Genomic DNA, 19325 nt, shown 5'->3' with positions numbered 1-19325 from the left:
GTCAAACAGCTATCAGTGACGAAATGAGAAGCCTTCTAGCTCTACCCTGTAGACTTGGTGGTCTAAATGTTATTGACCCTACAGAAATGGCTGATTGGCACTATCAAACTTCAGAACGAATTACCGCCCCTCTTGCAGCTGAGATTGTAAATCAACAACCTTCCTACTCTGTAGACAAGGAAGAAATTCAAAAAACAAAAAAGGCATCAAAGTCAGAAAGAAGCAGCCTATGAATCAACCTTGAACAAGTTGAAAAGTGACGCATCTCCTTTGCTAAGAAGAACCATAGAACTGGCAGGAGAAAAGGAAGCATCGAGCTGGTTAACTGTCTTGCCGATCCAACATCATAGATTTCATCTACCAAAGTGTAAATTTAGAGATGCCATTTGTTTAAGGTATGGGTTGTCACTGAAGGGCGTTCCCTCAAAGTGCTCATGCGGGTCAACATTCAATGTTGACCATGCTATGGTATGCCCCAAAAGAGGATTTCCAACAATCAGGCATAACGAAGTGAGGGACATCACTGCAGATTTGATTAGTGAAGTATGCTCGGATGTGGCCATCGAACAGAGGCTAAATACCCTCTCAGGTGAATGCCTACACAATCGTACTGCCACCAGGGACGAAGAGGCACGGCTGGATGTTTCGGCAAGAGGTGTATGGCGTCGTGGTGAATGCGCATTTTTCGATATTAGGGTGTTTTACCCCAACGCGCAAAGTTACCAGGAGATGACATTACCCCAAATCTTCCGGAACCATGAACTTGAAAAGCAGAGAGCCTATGGCGAGAGAGTCATAGAGGTTGAAGGAAGTAGCTTCACTCCATTGGTGTTGTCGTCAACTGGTGGCATGGGAAGAGAAGCAAACACTTTCTACAAACGGCTAGCCAGCCTGATCTCAGACAAACAGGACACTTCCTACAGTCAAACAATGGCACTAATACGATGCAGACTGAGTTTTTCTCTACTACGATCTGAAATTCTTTGTGTTAGAGAGACGAGGTCATCGAAGCGCCATCCAGTACATCTTGACTGTGTTGACAGCATCGTCAGTGAGGCTCGCCTCACTGTCTAAGAACTCTTTTAGAACTAGTATATTGCATTATTGGTACAAACTATTGGATTGTATTCGTTGTTGACTGTTAGACAACTAGCCTGTAACAGAGCATCCATATGTATAGAATCCATCCATCCATCCATCCATCCATCCATCCATCCATTGACAGTTAGTAAATTATTATACGTATGGATTACGTTTGGTGACTGTAGCTGTCTACATTCTAGTTTAGCATATCAGTGATTTCTGTATATTTGGCTGTTTAGTTATATCTGAAATATATCTCCATCCATCCATCCATCCATTTGCTGCTTGTGCTTCACGATTACCATGAAGGTACAGAAGATGCAGGCCAAAAACATCAAGTCGACACTGCTCAAGGTCTGTCTCGCCAAAAACGTTGGTGATTTTAGAGACGTTGTTCTTTGAAGGTCTGATGGCAAAACTGATTTGGAATCCTTGAAGTGGTAGAATAACAACGTTGGTGACTAATCAAACCTGCCTTGTTAAATGTCTAAAATGGGATCGTGTCGTGCAACCTCTTCGCGGTGATTTTCTGTTCCTGGGCTATATGGCCTTGCAAATAGCACGACGTGGTGCAGTTGGAGTAGCTCCCCAATATGCTCCAATCACATTCCATATCGGTGATCAGAAAAAGTCAGCTTTCAAAACCAAAGAAGGTTAAGTCTACATCTCACACACACACACACCTGGAATTGTGCCAATACTCACTATGACAGGGATTACCCCAGACCGTGGCGCTATACTTTTTAGGGTGTGTCCATTTTGTCATCTGTACAAGCAAAACGAAACAATGTATTACGAATGTGTAGACATTATTTCTGCTGTTGTAGCTCTTGGCAGTGGCGGATCTAGGGTAGGGGTTGTTGGGTAGAAAGCCCCCTTTCTGGCCTCGGAGTTATAGCACAAGGTCTTGAAGCTGCTTTGTGCTCATTTCCAGTATTTAATTAAAAATACTTAAGCAGATTCTTGACGAAGTGAGACATCTGGTAGCGAAACTCCAGACTCGTGACCAGGATATCTTTGTTGCGAAGGGAATGGTTCACTTAGTACGTAACTGAAAGAATGTAGGCAAAACGACAGAATTTAGATACAACTTCTTTGACATCTGGTATCAAGACATTCTGCGACTCGCAGACTGGATTGAATCCATTGAATCTGTTCCAAGAAAAAAGAACTTACAGCGAAACCAGAGCAATACACCTACTAGTAGTCGGAGTCCGATTGAGCACTACAAACCATCCGTTGAGATACCCCTTCCTGCTTCTTCAGATGCGCGAACGATCTACTGGTGAGCAAGGTAATGTCCGAGCATTGTTGTGTCCAGTGCTTACTCTACTGGTTCGTTCCGACGTTGACCCAATGGAAATCCGATCTTCCATTCGCGAAGTCTCTAGGAGGTGAAGTGAGAAGGTGGAAGTCAGTATGGCAAAGCAAATGCAAGAAGCAAGGAAAAGAGGGCAAGAGTGCAAGAAGACCATACCCAACAATTAATTAACCTTCTCCCTGCCTTGAGAGCCTGTGAATCTCGGTTGTACCCGAATATTCATCGTCTGCTATTGATAGCATGTACACTGCCTATCACAAGTGCAGAAGCAGAGAGGTCATTTTTTCTACTGAGGAGACTGAAGACGTAGGCAAGGTCTACCATGGCACAGGAGCGTCTTGCACACGTATCAGTTATCTCCATGCATTACAAAGACCGAGTACCAACAGACGAAATTTGTGCAAACTCATCCACGGAGATTGTTTATACAGTCTTTGTTTGAAAGAGACATAGTTGCACCGTAGTTTACCTAATTAACATTTATTTAGCAGTATGTAGTCTATACATGATGCAGTTAGATTCTGTTAGACAGTTTTAATAATTTAGGAAGTTTATAACATGACACGTTTCTAGAGATATGGTGCCATAGTTGTTGCCATTTACTTTAACTAAGCTGTAAGAAGTCTGAGCTATTTGCACCTCTAACAATACAAATGCGTTGACTGATCTAGGCGTGGTCTATCGAAATTTGCAACACCCTCTTTTCAAAAATCCTGGATCCGCGCCTGACTTGGGATCATCATGTAAGCTTCCCCAGTATAGTGTGTCGTCACTGCTGCTGCTAATTTCCAAGTGTACTCTTGCCGTTGGTCTCTGGGAGAAGATGACATTGCTTTTTTTCTCTTAATTAAGCTAACTCTTGCTTTAAGTATGAGTTCAAAGATTTATGATAAAAGCGAAAGATTGTTTGGTTTTAGAAATAATGTCAGAGATTTTTAACCTTTAATGTATGGACCACCCCAGTGTGGAGTGAGAGGACAAGAACGTTCTCTTCCAAAATGCATTACTTTGGCAGCACAGACAAAGTCTCCTAGTTTGTTACTGCGAAATAGAGTTTTCTTGTTATAATGCGCTTCCTTCTTGAATTTTTCAACAATAAAATTCTTGCTGACAGTGTTGTAGAGAAGCATCTAACGATTTCCAGTAGACATGAATGCTCCTTATTCAGAATTCTTCCAGGCAAGAACTTTTTGCAACAGTATTAATGTGCGTGAGGAAATTCCTTGAGAATAATACAATATAGCGTTTTCCCCAGATTCATAGACAGCTAAGTTATGAGGTAATTAAACTGCATATAGATGATTCGACCATTTGTGCTGATTGTCATTTACCAGTTTTACCAAGGTATTGCCCAAGATGTAGTTGAAAAGTTCTGCAAGAATTAGGACAATCTCTTAGTGGTGCTTGAGGCTATGGAGTTGCTGCCACTTGCATAAACTTTACACGTCTTATAATAGTATACTTACTGCTCAAGGTCACTTTTCATTGGTCGCCAGCAAACCTTTATTGTTATGAGCACCTCAATTCTTAGATTCTTGATGCTTGGACAGATGCTCGTCGAGAACCAGCTGTAACAAACTTAGAACAAATTTGCTGTTTACAACCACTCACTTACTGCTGTCTTGTTCAGGAAATAGAATTATTTCTAAATTGGATTTGGTACCTTCTGCCTCAGGTTATCTGTTTCTATCATCCAGATCACTTTAGTAATGCAACCGGCTCAGTGCATAGGCGATGCAGTTGTTCTTACCCATGCAATATGTATTAATAGGTAGAGAATGGCTGCGTAGGTACATTTATAATACTTAACTCGAGGAGGGCTACAGTAATGCCTCTGTGGACAGACGGACGGGCGTATAGACTGATAGATGGACGAACATTTGGAATGCAGCGCATGCACTCATTGTTTTTGCTTGTGTTAGCGTACTAACGTGCCAGTCGATGTGATTTTTCAAAGGTGCTTTGCTATAGGCTTAAGTACAGCATGGTAGACATTGCTAATTTAATAAAATGTTTTGGAACTGTTTTGATAAATATCTCTGTGATTAGAATAGTAACTTAGTGTTTATTTTTGTTTGAGGTGAGAATGATTGTTCAAATAATTAGTGTATTCTCTATTTCTCTCTAGGAATGGGTGAGTGTATAACAGTTGAGGTGTTGGTGTTGTGTGATCACACATGTTTTTTATTTTTCCGTTTCGCACTTCTTTTGTCAGTTTTATTGGATGGACTTCGGTCAGTTAGAACCACAACGCCTGAGAATGGGACGAAATTAGGAAGTGAGCATATCAGCATTTACTAGACATTGTACTCACATTTGTACTTCTAAAGTTTGTACTTTTTCATTTATGGTTTAGATATTGCTATATTGCCCATGATTTAAATATTGTCCACTTACCTTGAATTCTGTTGTGTATAATCATGAACATTGGTTTAAACATTTCTATTATGCTTTCCTCTTTAAACAGCTAGTAGCATTTATTCCAAATGCCAGACCTATTCTTTAGTTAATGCAATATTATTCAACTACAAATTTGAGTTTAATGAATCCGTTCAATTTCTAATCAATTGTTAAACATCATCAGAGGGTAGTGACTCTTACGACATTCTTCTCTCGGTCTTTTGGTAGTGTACAACAATAAGTTGCAGATTTGAAACGTTATCTCATATTATGTAGTCCGTGCTCGTTGGCAAAGTTGATATAAATTCAAGTAAACATGCGTTGATGACTGCTGTTAACGTCCTTTGTCATACCTTGACAATAGGTCTTAGAGTAGTTATTTGATGAGTTCGAATTAATTTTATCTTAATTAATTATTGTAATTACGATAGAGCTACTGGACCTTAAGTTGTGAGGTGGATAAAAATTACCAGCACTCACTATTTAAAAAATTTCTTTTTATAGATTTAGATTTTGTAAACTGGGTTAAATCGTAGCACATTTCTTAATAAATTGCCCAAATTTGTTGCTTTAGCTATAGAGTATTTTATCACGACACTTTGATTATTTTAGTTAGGCTGCATGCATGTATACTTAATTAATTAGTGTAAATTTGAAATATGTAAAACTAGAATAAGATTTAAAGTAGAAATAAGTTATGAGTGGCTAGAAAGTTATATGCTTATTTAATTGGTTAACTATAATGTGTAGACACGTGTGTCAATAAATTTTATTCAACATGTATTTCAGCTATAACTACTATTGTACTTCAATTTTTTTCTAGTTTCTAATTAATCCTGATAAGGTGTCACATCGCACTGATGACGATGTTGGCACAGTATTGAATGTAAGAAACAGAAGTGATTGTACGTAGTTATTGCAGACGGATTGGTATTTTTGTACAGACTCAGAGGAAGACAGCAACATCTCTGCTGGTAAATATGTAATTAATCATTTGGTTTGCAGATTGGTGTTTGATAGTTTACATTGTTGGTTTTACGCCCTTCACTTGAATGCGTAAATATTTGGGGTCACAAATATTAATATTTTGATTGAATCAACCTAGGAGAATGGAATTGGTAACTTTCTTAAATCAGACAAGACTTACACAATATTATACATATGAGGAAGAGCCATCTGTCTCTTTATGCATTTGTTTGTTTGTTTCCTGTTTATTTGTTTTGTTTCTAGAAGTCATACAAAGCTGGGGCTTTGGTTTGCATGGTCCAACTTTAGTTGTTTGGTGGCTAAGTTTGTGATTTAGGAAGAGGTTGATTGGGTGTTACAATGATCTTAGGAGAGATTTGGTGATGGTTGTGTTCTTGAACTTCTGAAATCTCGTCGTTGCTTTTTATTGATTTTTGATGTCCTGAAGTGATAAAGCAGCCTGTCTTCTTATGCAATATATATGGTCTTTCGATGAAAAATTTTGTGTTTGCGGTTTCTGGTTGGTTTCATGTTGTTTGTAATATGTGGGAATGTGCAAGGGCACGCCAGTGCATAATACAGTGGGTTGACAGCAGACAATGTTGATCAAATCGTGACAACTTGGGGTTAATCAGGCACAAAGTTCAACACACTCACTTACACTAATGTGAATACATGTCTATTTGTTTTCTGTCGTTTGAGGCCCCTTGTACAGTGTTGCATGCTTTATATTGGTGGGAATAGAATGGAAGAGGGGTTGCAGTGATGTTATACTCTTTCTTTTATGGTAGTTACAGTGCTGTCTACTTAAAATAACTTACAGTTTAGAAACACATAAATTTGTTACTTTCAATGTTCTGATGCAGATATGGAACCACTGGAGCCAATTGCAACCCTGGAAATGACTGTTGGTCCAGAAGGTGGACGCTTTATTTTTTGCAGTTTGTCTATCTTGGTTCCTGACGGTGCTGTGAGTAAACCAGTCAACTTAAGAATGCTTGTATACGTTGATGAAAGACTAATGCCGCCATCCACTAAAGCCATGCATTGATGGATACATTTTGACTTCACTATTTGTCTTTGAGCCGCTTGAATTAACATTTTCGAAAATTGTTCATATACGTTTTTCCTTCAGTTGATTCTAGAGGATTGCATTTGTCACTCATAAGAGCTAGGTGTGATACTTCCACTTTATCTCAATAATTATTATGGCAGCCAGCCATAATGACAATTAATTCTGATTTTGACCAAGTGAAGATGGCGGATCTAGACTGTATATATAACCTTGCCAGTGCTACTCTGAGTGTAAAACACTTCTATTGGCACTAGTGGTTTGGAAAGCCTATTGACATCTTTAGGGCTATGAAAACTATGCCTTTTTCTGTCTTTGGTTATCGGCAAAAAAGTTGGTCAAACATTTGGAATCTCACTATTCATTGCCATGATATTTAGTATTACAAGTGGTGATTGAAGAGGTATATGAGACAACTACTAGTAAATAGTGCATGTTTTTATGCATATACATATACTGCTGTGCGTTGTTTAACGGATATATTAAATAAATTTGTCTTCAGATCATACCTGCTACTGACTTTCGGCACAAATGGATATGCTTGGACGAGGAAATTGATGTAATTAACTGTGGAGTTCAAGCATGGTGATGACCACCCTACGAACGTCTGTAATGTTGATATTAAGCAGGGCGATCAAACAGTTAGTTTAGTGATATCGCTTCGTCTCGTCCAGGACATCCAAGAAGACAACGAGCGTGAGTGAGAGTTCTCGATGATCTAGTTTTGTATTAGTCTTTACATTAATCAGGCTGTCAATGTCTTCTGCTATTTGTAATAGCAAACAGCATCTCCAGCAACATCTTGGGTTTGATTAGACAAGTTTTGACAACTTCCAGTTTGTTAGGAGGTTGGTTTAGAGGTCTAGATGAAAGTTTGTTGCTATACGTCTTACCTATATATTGTGTGCGTGCATGTGTACCCCATGACATATTGCTGTTTGTGGTTGGGATTATTTCACAGTTAACAGCTGAGGATATAAACTGCCTAACAGAGGCACAAGCAATTAACCTAGGCTTTATTGATTTACCGAAAATGGGGTTGATGTACAGTCTCTGAACTCGGCATGATGGAACTGTTAATTTTATGACTAGGAAGATAAGGAAGATTGTCAGCTAACTTTTTCATAGACAAGATGAAGGTGATAAAAGACGAAAACAGTGATACTTTCATACAAGCTGTAACAGCATTGCATAAATGGACTGATGAATTTGGTGACAGAGCCAACCAATTAAGCACATAGGCGTAGGAGCCGGACCAATATTCGAAAAGACCACTTTCGCCAGATGCTCAATGGCATCAACTTCCGTTTTACGGGTATAGCCGATCAAATAAGTAATATATTGGTGATGTAAACACTATTTGGTGCCTGTGTGTGTGTGTGGGGGGGGGGGGGGTCGAGACTGCTTGTAAAATACATCTCTAGATGTGACATGGAGTCGAGACTATCAACGTTCCCGAGAGATGTAAACTATGATAGTGTTGCCCTACCCATCTACTAGGGCGCGCAACGTTGCACCACCCATAGCGCCCGTTAGGCCGAACCATTCACTTTTTGCTTCTTACGCCCCTGAAGCAGCAATGATCAGGGCAATGTCAACGTGTACCATAGGTTGCAGATCTCAGGCTGAAGCTGTTTTCAGCGGCAGTTTTGTGGAGCATGTCTGCCCACCTCAGTGATTTGGCTTCTAGGTATATCAGTACAGTACGGTACCATTACAAAATAGTCTGTTGCTTGCTACGTATGCTCAGTGCACACAAATCAGAAAAATGACAATGTGTTTTGTACATGTGTTTATGTATGGTGTTAAATGCTATTAGATTTCATTTCTAACTGGAAACTCTCTGATTTAAAATTTTTGTAGGGTTGACTTTGCATGGTCATCTACTAAGAACTAGGTTGTCTTGCTGTTTGTTTGTGAAGTAAATTGATTGTCAAAGTATAATGGAGTTAATTCAGGGCAAGAACACAACCTTCAAATACTTAGCAAGATAATTGGCAAAGCAGTCAAGTACAAACAATGTTTGATCACCAGATGACTTTCATATCTACAACATGGTGTCACGGTATGTTTTAATAATTTGCTATATTATAATTAATATACTCATTAATGCAGGTATGCAAGAATGTTTTCTAGCAAAAATTTGTCCAAATTGCATCCTAATCTATAGTTGAAGTGCAAGTCTGTTGAGCCATTCTCGACCCATTGTAGGCCTTATGTGGTTGTGAGACGTTTCAGGCCGCAGATACTGCGCTTCAGGTACAACTGGTTACAATAAAGTAATAGAAATAATTCTTATCTAAATAGGAAAACAGCCTTTGTCACATTGTTTTTTTCTTTTTTAGTTAAGAATGTCTCGAGCTCGATCCCTCGTTGTGGTCCCATTTTCCTTTTCAGTAAAGCAGTACGCATCTAGGTTATCTGGTGAGGGAGGCCAGGCCCCGGAAAGTCATCAAGCTTTGCTGGTTCAGTGGCATGCACATGCACTTGCAAATTTCTACCATGACACCTAGAACTATAAGGACAAACCAAACGCAATGCGTTGGTAAATCATTCGGCTAGCTGACTCAAAAGATGTTTTAGGAGAGGGATTGTGTTTACAATACTCCTGTGTCTCTTCAGCTGGAGCTTTTTCTCTAAAAGAGCTGAACCAATTCAATTCACCTCAACACGATTCACACATATTCTGAGGTCGAAAATAATCAATAGACTCTTCACTACCACTATAACATTCGCCCATTACGTAAGTGTTAGTCCTGTTTTATAATTTGCTGTGTAGATCGTTGTTTCAAGAAATACAGTGCCTTAATTAATTAGACTGTTTCATAGCTTCACAAGCATCATCACTAGACTTACACAAAAGTACCGGTTGTACAAAACGTGAACATTTGCATGTGTTTCCAATTATTGTACTGTACAAAGCCCAAAGGAATTGATTACAGTTAGTAACCTTCATCAGCAGAAGTCTTCATTTTTCCAATTTGCTAAATTCAGATATTTGGATCAAAAAATTGGAATGCAAGGTTGATTTTTGTTGTATACCTGAGGACAATCAATACCGTGGCCACCACGTTTCTACAACCTCCGAAACTCATGATCATGTTGCAAGTAATTGATTGAAATCAAGATTACTGAGAACAAGCCATTTTCTACCTATTTATAATCAGTCACAATTCGGTTACAAACTGCAAACAGAATTTAATCTACTAAAAATGAAAGCAACTCATTTTAGTAAATGAGTTGACAGCCAGATAGCTAAGCCAGAGACAAAAGCAGACAGCGATATTTCTTTGTGTCCTACGTACACATCTTAGATGCTATGTGATATGCTCACTGTCATAGGTCACTAATTTGCAAACTCTCCAAAGACTGCTGAGCACTGCTGTCCTTTGCACTAACCCTCTCTCCACCTGCTGCAATAATCTCTCCACGCTCAGTTGACAACAGACCATGCCAACTCCTCTTTCGTGTCATAGCAGGAAGAGGATGCCACTGCATCAATCTTTCATCAAACCATTGCACTTCATTCAAAAGTGAATAATCGTCATTCTGTCCTCCAGTTGACACGATCTTGTTACCAAATGCTGTCATAGTAGACATTGGAATGGGATAGGAAACGAACTCTTCCCAATACCTGCTTCCCTTTCGAAGACACTCAACTGTATGACATGGCTCTGCGTTGTCAGTCCAACCTGCACCTACGTAGACTGAATCATTAAAAACAAAACATGAGCAACCTGATCGTTTTGTCAGCATGTCTTCCAATACGCTCCACCGATTTGCGTTTACATCGAAAACGCGGGCTGTGCTTACTCTTTTCCAGTCTGAACTGGCTATGCCACCCACAGCATACAGTAAGTTGCTCTGTAGTGCAACTGAGACACAAGATAATTGCTGTTCATTTGGCAGCACTGTAACTGGTCGCCATTTATTCTCCTCATCCATACAAAATTGCTCAATCACAAAATGGTTTTTCACTTCGTCTTTAACCAACACTAAACACGTGTCTTGAAAAGCCACCACACGCCGTATGTCACCCTGGTACCTCACAAAAGTCTCCCACGTTTCGTTGTCATCTGTCAGAACATGAAGATCACCCCATTTCTCAGCAACCAATAATTTCCCGTTACATTCTGCTAATGAGCCAATTTGCACACGAGAAGAAACTGTATCATTCCATAGTTTCCAACCAAAGCTTCCATCACTGATCTACATGCAAAAACGTTAGTTTCAAACCACAAATCTAGTGCGTGCACGCGTGACACGCACGCACGCACGCACGCACGCACGCACACACACACACACACACACACACACACACACAGTTACCCAACCCAGTAGACCAGCATTCTAAAGCAAAAAGTTCAATAAAATTGAAGAGCGTCTATCCTCACAATAATCATGCCAGTCATAATCAAATCCAAGTTATAGATCATTCCTTTAATACCATTTATCTATTGACGTACAGTCGTATACTATAGACTATATATCGTATCAAGTGAAGATTCTCTTACCTGCACATGTCCAGTCTTGTCTTTGCAAGACTTCGCGTATCGCTGACCGAAAGTGGTTATCTCCCGTTCTTGTTTCTCTGCTACAGCGCTAGCGTTCTTTCTACTAAGCTTGTCCGCTCGAACTTTCTGGGCCCTAGCTACAGATTCTGCCCTCTCAGCGCGATCCCTCTCAAAATCAGCTCGTCGTTCCTGTTGTCTTTTGTTCTCTCTTTCCAACTTTATAGTTCTCTCCAATTGCTCTAGAATCGTTTTCATTTTTCTAATACTTTCTTGGTCCTTGCTGATTTCTGCAAAACAATCATGTCAGAACATCTAGATTATGCAAACTGCATGTGCACGACGCTCACGTTCTGAAGGAAGGCGGACAAGATGGTGATTCCCCAGCAAGCAATCAACAATATGCCCTTGCCCAACATGACAGAGAATATCGCAAAACGGTTTGAACATGGACGCTGATTGACGAGGAAGAATCGTCAGGAGGAGACGATTCAGCTTTTCGTCGTCGCTCAAATTATTACCTGTTAGAGCCTCAAAGTCGTCTGCTAATAGGAAATCTTTCTCATACAAACAAGAGAGAAGCATGTACGTGAGACGCAATGTATTGCACACGTAGACGAAATTCTTTTTTAATGCACGCCACGGATCACCGTTGACGTCTGAAGCGTCGCCTGTGGGAACATTGCCAGTAGCCGACATCCCACACGTCTTTCGTATCACTATTGACTTGTACTGTTTCTCTGACGTTTGAAATAGAGAGAAAGATATATATATATATATATATATATATATATATATATATATATATATATATATATATATAGACACATATACACGAATCACAAACAGTATATATGCATATATAAGTATAAACTTGAAGCGTATACTGTACGCCGTTGTAGAAAAATAGTGTCTAGTTAATTAATTAATATGACAAGACCAATTAGTGCGAATTAGATAGAGTCTGTGCTGTCATCAAAAGTGTGCTCTTATCCCTTGATGTTGGCACGGGAGCAACGAAGAAAACTGGATCTCATGATCAGCTCTCTTCAATTGATCGTCATGTGTAGAGTTTACCTACAGGGTAGTATGAGAGGTATACCTGATCTCATTGTCTCATTGCATGATCTCATGATCATCTCATCTCATTGTCCAATTTTGACACAACCATACATGCATGCACACTAAAGTCCATTCCAACAATAGGTGAAGTGTGGAAAAATTACAGATCTTGGTATCCCGGGCACTTACAAACATAGAAATGATACCTCAAGTACCTCAGAAACGCACGTGAGGATGTGGAGACACTGGTGAATAACAGTTAGAATGATGCTCAAATACGTTGGAACGAGCAGCTTCCGGAATATTAGATATGCAGACTGCACCCCAATCTGACATGGCCCATCCTATTCTAGCTAAAGAGTAGATGTAATCACCTTAATGGCATTCCATAGAATACATTAGACAGCCAATTAGTTCTCAATAACGTCTCCAGAGTCACAATCAAACTCAATTCAGAGCTTTAAGAGACATCCGCACCTACTTTTGTCAGTAGTACTGTATTTCTGCAAGTGTTCTAGAATGACATCACAAGCTTGTAAATGAGTGGTTACATTGTGTTTAGCAGACGTCATTGAAGTAATTATACTAATTCAATTTCCTATTTTCCCCACTAGACAGCCCAAACTGACGAAGATCACACACACAATTCCCACACTGCACCTATTATTCGAATGGACTTTAGTTTGCAGTGCCCTATAGCTAGCTGAGCGGCAAATTGGAAGAAACTGAATGCACTACGCAAAAATAGTAATAATTAAATTTAACACACCCAACGCCCCTGTTTAACCGCCTCTCCATCTACGAGTTTTGTTTGCCTCAGGCGATAGATAAAAGATTCGAAGTCTCCGCGACGGCGGTAGAGCACAACCATATTTAGAGCGCCCTACATCCTGCTCCAGGCAATTCTAAACAAACAGGAAAATGAAAAGTCTTACAATTCTCAAAATTTCCCATTTCACATCCTGATGGTATATCCTACACGCGGTTGACAGTTGCACTTTGCATCGTCTTCTAGATAATTCTGCATGGAAAAACTTAGATAACATCGTTTTATCATGCAACGAGCTTCCAAGCCTAGAGTACCAACATAAGAAGCAAGCAACGAATCTTGACTTCTAGCGTCCATGCAGTTTACAAAAGTTAATAAATTAATAATGCATGTAGGTGGTCCATTGTTAGAAACGCCGAGTTAGAGGTATACTAAAACAAGATATTTGTATTCTGGCGGCTCTACCACACGGTACACGCGCGTCTAACGCGAAAAAGAGGAACAAAACGATGTAGCCTCTAGACCTATGAAGCTGTCTGACTGTGCAAGCAGTGCAACGTAGACACGTTTTGCACCACGTTTTGACTCTAGATAGTAGTCGTATTGCTACAGTACCGTATACCTAGACGCACGATGCAACCTCCTACCTACTAATTACCCAAGGAACTGTAAGAACGCCCATGCTGTACCATATTTATTGACACGTATTCGGATTTCCGAAGATAAGTAATAAAATGGTTACAGCCGCATAGCCTCGCAAGCCAGACTCTTCCGCGCAGTCGCTGATCTAAACGTACGTGAATCACACGAGGAGGAGGAATTTTTGCCGGAATTGCTCCAGCGCGAGAAGAGCCTGGTCGCTTTCGAGAACGTCATAGTGACGTGGGACCCCGGATCCGGTTCCATAGCTTGGATAAGACTAATTCGATTAGCTACGCATATAGGTATGAAAGTTGAGTAACACGCGCCATCGCTTCACGCACTTGCTTGTTTTGCGAGAAGTACGTAGTTGACATCATTGTTCGCTTCTAGAACGTATCTAGACAGCTCAGCCATGTAATATTCTGCAGTGTCACAACTCATTTTCAGCATTCAGTTTCTCCAACAGTACACCGCCGAATCTAAATCTGCAGCGCGGTAGTTTGAGAAATCAACTCATTGTACGCGGTTAGTGTATATACGTAGCAATCAGAGTCCGTGCATTGAAACAAGTCGTACTGTTGTGTTGGTGTTACATAAACGAACATATGATAGATTATACGGGTACAGGGGATACGGGGGTTTGACGTTGATCTAGAGCTAGACACGTCTACATAGTCGGTCTGAGTTGTAAATACACAATATTGGCGAAGAGGATGGCGCAGTTGGCAATTCACCCGCCTCCACCGTTCTTACAGACAGTTGGAGAGCCGTCAGTTTCCTGGAAACATTGGTTGGCAGCGTTCGACCAATACGCTGTAGCGAGCGGCGGGAATCGTCGTCGAGGGCGAAGGTAAGCCGCGATTGCGTGCGCTGCTCATTCATTGCCTTGGTCTCGAAGGCCAGCGAATTATGAGCACGGCCAGATCGGTGGCCTCCTATGAGGAGCTACGTACGCTGTTGACTCAGGAGTTCGGACCTCGGTTGAATTCCAGGGTGGAACGTTTCCATTTCCGGCAAATAGCTCAACTTCCGGGAGAGTCATTTCGACAGTATGTTTTTACTCTTCGTACGTTAGCGGCAACATGCAAGTTTGGAGACTTGACGGATGAAATGATACCAGATCAGCTGATTGAGAAAACGGCGCTTTCCCGGATTCGCAACCGGTTGCTTATGGAGGCAGAGTCTTACGTTGGAGACCACATTAACCTTGGCTATGTGAGTGGAGGGCGGCCGCCGTGATTCAGAGATGATGCAGACGTCGGCGTCAGAGAAGATGTTATCGGCAGGAGACCACTCAGTCGGACAGAGTTCTGTCACATGTAAGTCAGAAGCAGTGGCCCAAGTACAATCCAACACACAGAGTCCTGGCAAGTTGCACTATCAGAGTTCAGGCTCAACTTAAAAAAGTGCGGGAATTGCGGTTTTGCGCTGCATACGGGTTCCACCTGCCCAGCCAAGGGGCAGAAATGCAGGAATTGCGGCCGGATGAGCCATTATGAAAGATTTTGTAGGTTGTCTACTCCGACTACTTCGACGGGTTCAGAAGGTGACATCAGAAGAGTCTCTTCTGTGGTTGAAACCGGTTTCATTGAATGTTGTCAACGAATCTGGCGGTGTAGCTTACAGGCGATGTCATTGCCAGCTGGGCAGGACAACAATTTCCTTGGTGATTGATCTTGGTGCTAAGGTTTCAGTGCTGTGTACAGCTACATATTTTCAAGGTCTATCTCCTTTTCGACTACAACCAACAGATCACCGTTTACTTGGATATGGTGGATCGTCAATTCCTCTTCTTAGCATGATTTTTGTTCCTGTTCAGTACGGGGGTGTCGACCTGACCGACTTTCCATTCTACGTGGCTAAGGCCGGTACAGACATGTTTGGCTTGGATCTTTTTCAAGCTCTGGGGTTCCAGATTTGTGTGGACCAACCAGTGAAACGAAGTCAAGCACAGAAGAAAGTTAGTGCAGTATAGACCCTGCAAGATGATAATCAACGAGGTGGCCATTGGGAGAGCAAGTGGCCTACATTATTTCACGGACTAGGGATGGCACGATATTTCAAGCATCGTCCTCTGCTGGATTCTTCTGCAGTACCAGTACGGCAATGTCTGCGGAGATTACCATTGGCAATAAGAGACGAAGTAGCAGCAGAGTTACGTCGATGGGAGGAAGCCGGTGTTATCGAGAAAGTCGATTCATCACCATGGCTTTCTAACATGGTTGTGGTTTGCAAGAAGTCGGGTGAAATTAGGTTGTGTGTGGACCTAAGTGCAGTTAACCAGGCGGTTATACCGAGAAGACACCCATTACCGACAGCGGAAGACATCACAGCGGAGTTTCACAGGTCCACTGTGTTCTCAAAGCTTGATTTGAAACAAGATTATTTGCAGTTGCGTATGGCAGAAGGTTCTCCATGCATTACTGCTTTTTTGACTCAAGTGGGAGTTTTCCAGTTCCGGCGAATGCCATTCGGGCTATCATCAGCGCCGAGTGCGTTCCAGAAAATGATGACGTCGGTTCTTGCCGGGATACCAGGAGTAGCCATTTACATGGACGATATTGCCGTCCACGGCCCTGATCGGAAAATACACGCTGAGCGTTTAGATCAAGTTTTTCAGAGACTAACATGCCACCAGTTGACGGTGAACAACGAGAAATGTCTAATAGGAGTTGCAGAAACCCTGTTTGTTGGTCGCTACTAATCGAGTAAGGGTATCGCGCCGTTATCTTCCAATGTCGAGGCCATTCTCCGCTTACCACCAACGGAGTCGGTTTCAGATTTGAGTACCCTTCTGGACATGACAAATTACTATTTGCGTTTCTTGGAAGACTATGCAAGGACAAGTGAGCCACTTTGCTGCTTGCTTAAGAAGGGTGTGCCAGGGGTGTGGTCGACAGACTGCCAATCTGCCTTTCATCGACTCAAGCAACACATCACGTCAGAGCCGATTTTTGCCCACTTTTCATTAGAAGCTACTACATTTGTTACATGTGATGCTTCAGCGACGGCTATTGGAGCAGCGTTGCCACAGGAGCAAGGAGGAGTGGAGCGCCATGCAGCATTTGCGTCCAGAGCACTCTCTTCGGCGGAACAGAAGTACTCAGCCGGGGAAAGAGAGACACTGGCATGTGTGAGGGCATGTGAGAAGTGGCATCTGTTCTTATATGGGCGGCAGTTTCGACTACGAACTGACCATCAGGCAATTGTTTCTCTCCTGTCGGTCACAGAAACGGGCCATAGGCCATTACGACTTCATCGTTGGACGGAGAGACTGTGTAGATATTCACTTCAAATGGAGTATCGGCCAGGTAACTGCAACCAGGTAGCAGATTTGTTGTCACGCTTTCATGCAGCAGAAGAGGAACAGATTCTGGAACCATTAGAAGATGAGAAGTGTGTCCTGATGTTAGGGGCGTGGAGCCCAGGAATAACAGCAGAACATCTAGACGTGGCTTCTCGAGAAGACAAGCAGCTGGCACAAGTCTCGCAGTATGCACGAGAGGGATGGCCATCTCACCCACTGTCAGAGAATCTCCGGGCATACTGGCAAGTCAGAGGAGAGTTGGCACCGTTGGTACCAGAGTCTAGCTGTGTTATGCGTGGAGCAAGAGTGATAGTCCCAGGAGAATTGCTGGGACGAGTCCTGGAATTAGCCCATAAAGGCCATTTGGGTATTGTGCGTAAAAGCAACGGTGTGGAGATTTCGTGTGGTGGCCGGCTTTGGATCGACAGGTTGAACAGCTTGTGAGAAAGCATTGTAAGTGGAAAGTCATGCCGTCCTAGAGTAGCTCCTATTCAACCGACACCATGGCCAAGGGGACCGTGGCTCGAACTTCAGGTTGATATCTTTCGGGGAATTAGTTATAGCACCACGAGAGCATCGATTTCTTATAGTTGTGCATAATCTTTATTCAAAATGGTTGGAAATTCGCTCAACCGCGCAGTTACGGGTATTGGATGTTATTCCCTTCCCGGAGGATCTATTTGTCAGATGCGGTTTGCCGGTTTCCATCACTACAGATAATGGACCCCAATTCAGATCTCACGAGTTCAAGCAATGGTTGAAGAGTCGCGGCATTCGACACGTTACCACTCCCCTGTATCATGCACAGGGTAATGCGGGTGTGGAGAGGTTTAACAAGGTAATTAAGCAAGACTTAAAGGCACAGCTGGCAGGCGAGAAATCTGTGGTCGACGCACTGAGGTGTATACTATTTCATTACAGAACAACAGCTCACTTGGTCACAGGAAAATCTCCAGCGGAGCTGATGATGGGAGTTACGTTACTACAACCGTTGTCGCAGCTACTACAGCCATAATGGAAGAAGGACTCAGAAGCAGAGTCGATCAACATACAAATAGGAAGTGAAGAACAAGCACGAAAAATGGAGCAGCGTCAACAACACACGAAGCAGTAGAAGATTGAGGGGGAGAGCTCAACCCTCTCAGTTTCGGCCTTGTACCTGGGTTCGGGTTAAGCGACCATCCCAGGGAACAAATTGAGAGGCGTTTTGTCAATGCCACTTCGGGTGCTGAGACGAGTAGGTTCTGATACCTACTTGCTGAGCAATGGGAAAATGTGGCATGCAAACCGACTTGTCAACTCAGAGCAGAGAGGGTATGACAATATGGCGTGTGGATGGGTTGCCAGAATGGCAATATTTTGGAGGTAGCTTTCGAGGGGAAGAGACTACTGGTCAGGAAGACATCAGACATCCACACCAAGTAGAAAATGATACAAGTGAGGCTAACAATGGTGTTAGGAAGTCTCATAGAGTCATGTCTCAGCCATGTTGGTTAGAGGACTATGATACATCAACCTCAACCTGAGAAGGAGAGAAAATATTGTGTTGGTGCTACATAAACTGACATATGATATATTATACGGGGTACAGGGAATACGGGGGTTTGACGTTCATCTAGAGCTAGACACGTGTACGTAGTCGGTCTGAGTTGTAAATACACAATACGTACGTAGTACACAACACATGCAACTACGAGTCAACTCTACACTTCCTGAACATGGTAGGTCCACTGCAATGCTGTTTTCACACACCTACATGTTTCCAGTTCACCGTGAGCAAGCAGCCAATATAGTACAAAAGAGCTGCTTGCCGAGTCGAAAGTACGGCCGCCAGATAGACTACCTTAGCAATAAACGCCAATCTGATCATTTCGTGGACTCCGTTCCCGTCTGGAGAGGTCAACAAGCTGTATGCCACTGCTTTGATGAACCATTGAGTAAAACAGGGCCGCCAGTTCTCACACCATTTCCTCCACAGATTATAGATGTCAGAGTAGACGCGCAAGAGTGGTAAACACAGCATGCTACATCGGTTTCAATTTGCGCAAACCTGCAGATGAGTTCAGTTGAAAGAAACGTTGCTGGAGATTATAGGTTCAGCGGACCAGTCCCATGTAGGCTTTCCAGGGTCATTATTCACCAGCACTTTGTCCATCAACAGCTTCACTGGCTTTCGTGTTCAAGTGCTCTCC

General features: G+C 42.1%; 3 protein-coding genes across 3 annotated transcripts; 2 read left to right on the top strand and 1 right to left on the bottom strand.

The window, feature by feature from the left end:
* Positions 1-10014: 10014 nt before the first annotated feature.
* On the bottom strand, positions 10015-12052 carry LOC134187135 (uncharacterized). Its single transcript, XM_062655254.1, has 3 exons — positions 11704-12052; positions 11357-11643; positions 10015-11051 (listed from the first exon to the last, which is right to left on the bottom strand). Exons 1-3 carry the CDS (start codon positions 12050-12052, stop codon positions 10179-10181), a joined length of 1509 nt encoding a protein of 502 aa, XP_062511238.1. The 3' UTR covers positions 10015-10178.
* A 3821-nt stretch (positions 12053-15873) lies between these two features.
* LOC134187134 (uncharacterized protein K02A2.6-like) lies at positions 15874-16530 on the top strand. The gene has a single exon (XM_062655253.1). The coding sequence runs from the start codon at positions 15874-15876 to the stop codon at positions 16528-16530; it is 657 nt and encodes a 218-aa protein (XP_062511237.1).
* Positions 16531-17636: 1106 nt separating this feature from the next.
* LOC134187133 (uncharacterized protein K02A2.6-like) lies at positions 17637-18148 on the top strand. Its single transcript, XM_062655251.1, has 2 exons — positions 17637-17667; positions 17724-18148. The coding sequence occupies exons 1-2, from the start codon at positions 17637-17639 to the stop codon at positions 18146-18148; spliced, it is 456 nt and encodes a 151-aa protein (XP_062511235.1).
* Positions 18149-19325: the final 1177 nt, after the last annotated feature.

This window comes from Corticium candelabrum, chromosome 11 (assembly GCF_963422355.1).
Source record: "Corticium candelabrum chromosome 11, ooCorCand1.1, whole genome shotgun sequence".
In the NCBI taxonomy this organism is placed as follows: Eukaryota; Metazoa; Porifera; class Homoscleromorpha; order Homosclerophorida; family Plakinidae; genus Corticium; species Corticium candelabrum.
The sequence above is the reverse complement of the archived record's forward strand: the minus strand, read 5'-3'. Positions and strand labels throughout refer to the sequence as shown.

Excerpts from the sequence above, each read along its gene's own strand:
- LOC134187135 (XM_062655254.1), bottom strand. The coding sequence starts at position 12,052 with ATGTCGGCTACTGGCAATGTTCCCACAGGCGACGCTTCAGACGTCAAC. Across the intron at positions 11,644-11,703 it reads TGTCCGCCTTCCTTCAGAAC|AAATCAGCAAGGACCAAGAA; the intron begins GTGAGCGTCGTG and ends ATTGTTTTGCAG. Across the intron at positions 11,052-11,356 it reads ACAAGACTGGACATGTGCAG|ATCAGTGATGGAAGCTTTGG; the intron begins GTAAGAGAATCT and ends TTTTGCATGTAG.
- LOC134187134 (XM_062655253.1), top strand. The coding sequence starts at position 15,874 with ATGGCACGATATTTCAAGCATCGTCCTCTGCTGGATTCTTCTGCAGTA.
- LOC134187133 (XM_062655251.1), top strand. The coding sequence starts at position 17,637 with ATGGCCAAGGGGACCGTGGCTCGAACTTCAG. Across the intron at positions 17,668-17,723 it reads GACCGTGGCTCGAACTTCAG|TTGTGCATAATCTTTATTCA; the intron begins GTTGATATCTTT and ends GATTTCTTATAG.